The sequence below is a fragment of the Protobothrops mucrosquamatus genome, unplaced genomic scaffold, assembly GCF_001527695.2.
Source record: "Protobothrops mucrosquamatus isolate PMUCROS unplaced genomic scaffold, P.Mucros_1.0 scaffold226, whole genome shotgun sequence".
Lineage (NCBI taxonomy): Eukaryota > Metazoa > Chordata > Lepidosauria > Squamata > Viperidae > Protobothrops > Protobothrops mucrosquamatus.
The window spans coordinates 361921-367920 of record NW_015386577.1 but is presented as its reverse complement, the minus strand read 5'-3'; the positions used below and the strand labels follow the sequence as shown (position 1 = coordinate 367920).

Genomic DNA, 6000 nt, shown 5'->3' with positions numbered 1-6000 from the left:
AAGACTCATCTGGCCTGATTCCCAGGGAATCGCACTTTGGCTAAAATGCTTGCAGCTTTGGAATTTCTCCTATCTTTGGAATTTCCCCTATCAGGAGAACTCTTAATATTAGGACCACCATTTCTGAGCGGCTAAAATCCAGATGCCACTGAACAGCAGCAAAGAAATACAGAAAGCTCTAGCTTTTCGCAGGCCAGATATGTTAATCATACATGATAACAATTCAGTGTCAAAAATTAATAAAATCTTATTTAAAAAATCAATGTCTTCTTGAGTCTATAACACAGCCTTCCTCAGCTGGTGGGATTACAATCTGCATAACCCCAAGCATTTAACTTTTCATACTTTTTCTAGGTTCTCACCATTATCTTCTTTCTCAAGTGTCTATGGGGAAGAAAGTCCAATTGCCTCCTGAAAAAGCATCTTTCTCAAGTGGTTTTCATTAGGATCTGATTTAGTGATACTCCAGAAGTTGATAAACAATAACTACCAATAGCCCTAGGAAGCATGACCTGCTTTGAAAGAAGAACAGTACTTGCAAGTCAGCAATATCTAGAATGCCTTGGGTGTTGCCTACTCTTGGTCTGACACAAGAATTTGTGCAGCAGTTTTGCCACCTAGAGTTGCTCCAAATAGCAACAATGGGCAGTATATAGATTTAATTAATAAACAAGGGTGTGTAGTGCTTCAGATGCAATTAAAAAAAAAGGATTTGGAAAGAATCTTGCAGAACATTTCCTCATTGCGTAATTCTGGGGAAATGCAGTGTGCTTCAAAGAAACTGCAAAGACTACATTTGTAGTCCACATGTCTATGGAGATTCTCAATCATCCAGGTCATGGTTGTCCCAAAGGTGTTTTTCAAGAGGCAATTGCCTTTTGAAACTTGCCTTTTGAAAAGCACCTTTGGGACATTTGTAGTCCACCTGCTCTTAAGCACCTTTTGGGAAAGACATTCACAGTGCTGCAAAACTTTAGTGGAAAATATGCATAATGACCCTAATGTGAGATGTTATTTTTTTCTTCTCCTTGAAAGCACATTTAACAATCAAAATTTGTTCCAACAACGTTTCCTCCCTTTCTGTTGCCAACAGGGGCCTTCTTAATTCCATATGCCATCTTTCTCTTTATGTGTGGAATTCCACTTTTCTTCTTGGAGACAGCCTTGGGACAATATACCAGTCAAGGAGGAATCACTGCTTGGAGAAAGATCTGCCCTATCTTTGAAGGTACGTTGGTGGTACATCAGAAATCCTGGCAACTTTCCATAAAGTACTTAATGTACCTTTTGATCTAATTCCCTCTGAACTTCCCCGCCGCAGGGCAGGGCTGAGGGCCAAATGCTGACAGGGCACCTGTTTCATCCTATCCTCAAAGATAACAGTGTGAGTCATCCAGAGATTCTCTGTTGGAGGTAGAATTAGTGTTGCGTAACCAAAGAGAGAGCTAAAGAAATGACCAGATTTGGGGGGACTGGGACAAGGCATACCATAGAGTTGGAACCCGTCCAGGATGCTGGATAAAGCAAAGGGCAGATACTTGGAAAAGGAGTCTGGAATCAAAACAAAAAGATATGCCAGTAGTTACTTTTAAATGTGTCCAGTGATGGGATTTAGATGAAAGTAGCAGCAAAGTAAATTATGGACTGGGATAAATTTGTGAAGGCATCTCTTTCAAGAAGCAGCTGGATATTGAAAACTTTCTGAGTAGAGGTTAATCCTCTGTTGCTAGACTTAGATTTTAATTATGTTAATTATGCACTCAGTTAATAATAATAAAGTTGGAAGGGACCTTGGAGGTCATCTAGTCCAACCCCCTGCTCAGGCAGGAAACCCTATACCAGTGATGGCGAACCTTTTAGAGACTGAGTGCCCAAACTGCAACCCCAAACCCACTTATGCATCGTCAAGTGCCGGGCGGGTGTGGCCCATTGGCTGGGTGTGGCCAATTGGCTGGGTGTGGCCAATTGGGTGGGCGTGGCTGCGGTGGTAACGGCAGACTGGGTGGGACTAAAAAGTTCAATTCCAACTTTGCAAGATCTTTTTTTTTTCCGCGAAAAGTTGAAATTGACTGATTGATTGAACCTTTTTTTTTTTGCACACGGCGGCGGAGGCCTAAAGCGAAAAGGTTTTATAAAACCCAGCTGAAGGCCTAGGACTGGGACAATGGTGTGCATGCCCACAGAGAGGGCTCTGAGTGCCGCCTCTGGCACCCGTGGTATAGGTTCGCCATCATTGCCCTATACCATTTCAGACAAATGGCTGTCCAGTCTCTTCTTAAAAACTTCCAGTGTTGGAGCATTCACCACTTCTGGAGGCAGGTTGTTCCACTGGTTAATTGTTCTAACTGTCAGGAAGTTTCTCCTTCTGGCCAGCCAGTGAACTAGAGTCTGCTCCCTGCCCAATAGAGAAGACTCTTGGCTCCATTCAAATCATGGACTAGCTTAACACATTTTAGCATAGTGGCTTGCATCACCCTAGAGTACATACCATATTTTTCCAAGAATAAGACCTAACTGGAAAATAAGCCCTAGCATGATTTTTCTGGATGCCCGTAATATAAGCCCTACCCCCAAAATAAGCCCCAGTTAAGATCGTCAGCCAGACGGACGCTTTTAGTGCATTCATTGCAACACATGATGGACGTATTGAATTATAAAATAATATACAGTATTTGCAAGAATATACAGTATTTGCAGCGTTGACAATTAATATATAATTAAATATAAATAAATAATATTATTGATATTATTTATTTGAATAAATGTAGATTGTTGTACATGAAAAAAATAAGACATCACCTGAAAATAAGCCCTAATGCGTCTTTTGGAGCAAAAATTAATATAAGACCCAGTCTTATTTTGGGGAAAATACGGTAATTAGTTTGCAAATCGATGTCTAGGTCAGCCTCAGTTAATTGTTTTAGTGGGTTGTTCAAAAACACCCACTCTGCATAATTTCAATCTGCAAATGGAAAACGTCAAATTTTAATCATTTTTCATGAGCCTAAGTTTCATGCATGGGGCTTTGCAGATGTGTTGGACCACAGTTTCCAACAATGAAACAGACAAATGCTGCTCCAGCACTGGAAGTTTTTAAGAAGAGACTGGACAGCCATTTGTCTGAAATAGTATAGGGTTTCTTGCCTGAGCAGAGGGTTGGATTAGATGACCTCCAAAGTCCATTCCAACTTTATTATTATTATTATAGGCTTGGAAGATGGGCTGAGGAAAATAGGAATAACATTGAATGTACTAGAGCAGAGGTCTCCAAACCTGGCAACTTTAAAACTTGTGGACTTCAACTCCCAGGATTCCACAGCCACAAGTTGTTTGTCTTCAGCTCTAATACAGGAGGACATTTTGAACCATGTTATAAATAGGGGTTTGGAGATCAAGGGCCATTGTAGTTTTACTCTGGTGTACAGAGAAGTGGAAGAGAGATGGATTGCGCAGTTAGAGATGTCTACTCATTTTGGGTGATGTTGTAGTAACTGATAATACATCACACATCATATAGGCAGCCATTTGTACTGCTAGGACACACAGCTGCATACCAGGTTCTTCCTCCACTCTGTCCCCCAGCTTACTCTTCCTGGACCAGGTGGAGCTTCTCAGCTGTTCTTTTTCCATTCCCCTCTTTATGCTACTCAGCCAGTTCAGCAATCCTTAAGTCAGGGGTCTTCAAACTTGGCCCTTTTATGACTTGTGGACTTCAACTCCCAGAATTCCTCAGCCAGTGTGCCTGGCTGAGGAATTCTGGGAGTTGAAGTCCACAAGTCATAAAAGGGCCAAGTTTGAAGACCCCTGACTTAAGTCTTCTGCTGTTTTCCAGATGTGATGAAGGATTACAACCAGTTCTGAATGTGATTAAAGGCCAATCCTAATCCGCTCCTAGATATGGAGTGGGAGGGTGCTCATTGGGTCTATCTCACGCAGCAAAATGAGACGGGTTGGCAGAAATACAAAAGAGATAATCCTCAGTAAAATTTGTCTAATGAGCGCAACTATAAGAAAGTCAGAATATGAACAAATTTTATAAATTGTACACTAACTTATATACTTTGCTCTACAAACAACTTTATAAGAGAAATCTGAAAAGCAGGTTTTTTGAAATAGCAATAGCACTTAGACTTATATAGCACTTCACAGTGCTTCAGCCCTCTCTAAGCAGTTTACAGAATCAGCATATTTCCCCCAACAATCGGGATCCTCATTTTACCAGTCACGGAAGGATGGAGGGCTGAGTCAATCTTGAGCCAGTGAGAATTGAACTGCCGGCAGCTGGTAATCAGAAGAAGTAGCCTGCAGTACTGCATTTTAACCACTGCGCCACTACTGCATATTGGTAGGGTTTTAAAAAATCTTTTATTTATATGATGCACGTTGGTGCAAACAAAGCACAGATTATGACAGTTATCCCCCCAAATTTAAACTGCCAAACTGAAAAAGGTATTTCTGACTATGGTCATTGAAAAACATTCTGATAGAAACATTGCTGCATCATTGCAGATTTTTTTTTAACCAAGCTGGGCCAGCCTATACATTTGGAATGGTGTCAAAAGAGGAACCAATACATTAGGGTGGGGCAAAGAATGAGTGTGCAAGGTCCCTAACCCCTGTACCCTAACGTCCAGACCTAAAGTTAAGGTGGTTTAATACAATGAAACAGTGTGAAAGTACCTATAGTTTACATTGCATAGACCCAATCTATTTTTCTCCAGAGTATTTCATTTTGTCTCATGTATATTGTTAGCATCCAGAAACATCAGCAAAGAAGAGTTAAATCCTCCCACAGGCTTTCTATTGTTTATATTCCAAATGAGCTATGTTTGGGCTATGATGCATGACCAATCTAAAGGCCAAACTGCATGTGATGATAAATACACATTTCATCAACAATGCTCAATCGAACAATTTTATTTGAGATGTAGATCAAGGACACTGAACCATTTTTTAAAATAAAAATGGTTCTTTCTGTGCTGAGTTTTGCCTCCAAAAATGCATAACAAACAGGTTGTAAAAAACAATATTAGATTTCTCCTCTTCTTCCTCCTTCATGTCCTATCTCTGACCTTGGAGGGGAGGTTGGAAGAATCTTATCGTCTCTTGGATGTTGTCCAAGGGCTATAGATTTTAGCTAGCATATTATTGCACATCTAGCTAGTATTGCTAATAGTTGGTTCATTGTGACATGTGAACATAGAAAAGTGGTGACTGAACAAATCAAACTTTGATTATCCACGGCTTGATGTTTTATGTAAACACAACTTCTGCACAGTTCTATCAATGACCGGGACTCCATCTATGCTGTAATCAACACTCATTGAATCAAAATCAGTTGCCCGGTTCCCATTTCCTGATTTAACTCTTACCTGTCTTTTCTCTTCTTCCAGGAATTGGATATGCTTCACAAGTGATTGAATCTTACCTGAATATTTATTACATTGTCATTCTATCTTGGGCCCTATTTTACCTCTTTAACTCCTTCTCAGCTGTCTTACCCTGGGCTAATTGCAATAATTACTGGAACTCAGGTAGGTGCATGAATACCCGTGGCTGCAACTGGCTGCAGCAAATAATAACAATAGTAATAACAGTAAATTTGTTATTGGCTTTGAGTGACAAGACAGCATGTACTCATAATATGTGCACCAGTGCCTTTAGGTCAATGATTCTCAACCTTGGCAACTTTAAGATGTGTGGACTTCAACACCCAAAATTCTCCAGTAGGCAAGGCTGGGAAATTCTAGGAGCTGAAGTCTCCATATGTTAAAGTTGTCAAGTTTGGGAAACACTGCTTTAGGTCAATGGCATGTTATGTTTTCTTTCTCTGACTCAGTAAATGTGTTACATATGTGGGGTGTGAACTTCCTGAAATTGAACAACCTTGGCATTCTTTCACTTAGAAAACACATTCCTTATGTAAAAAAGACTTTTTAAAATTGTAGAACTTCTGGTTCAGGTTGGGAGGCTGATGTAACTCCTTAATAAGGGAAAGTT

At 40.3% G+C, this 6000-nt stretch overlaps 1 protein-coding gene across 1 annotated transcript in view; it reads left to right on the top strand.

Moving 5' to 3' along the window:
- LOC107285904 (sodium- and chloride-dependent betaine transporter-like) overlaps positions 1-6000 on the top strand; it is a 57065-nt gene that overhangs the window by 14330 nt on the left and 36735 nt on the right. The window contains exons 3-4 of the mRNA XM_015814170.1: positions 1094-1228; positions 5394-5534. Coding sequence (XP_015669656.1) covers positions 1094-1228; positions 5394-5534 — 276 coding nt within the window. The remainder of the gene's footprint in view (positions 1-1093; positions 1229-5393; positions 5535-6000) is intronic.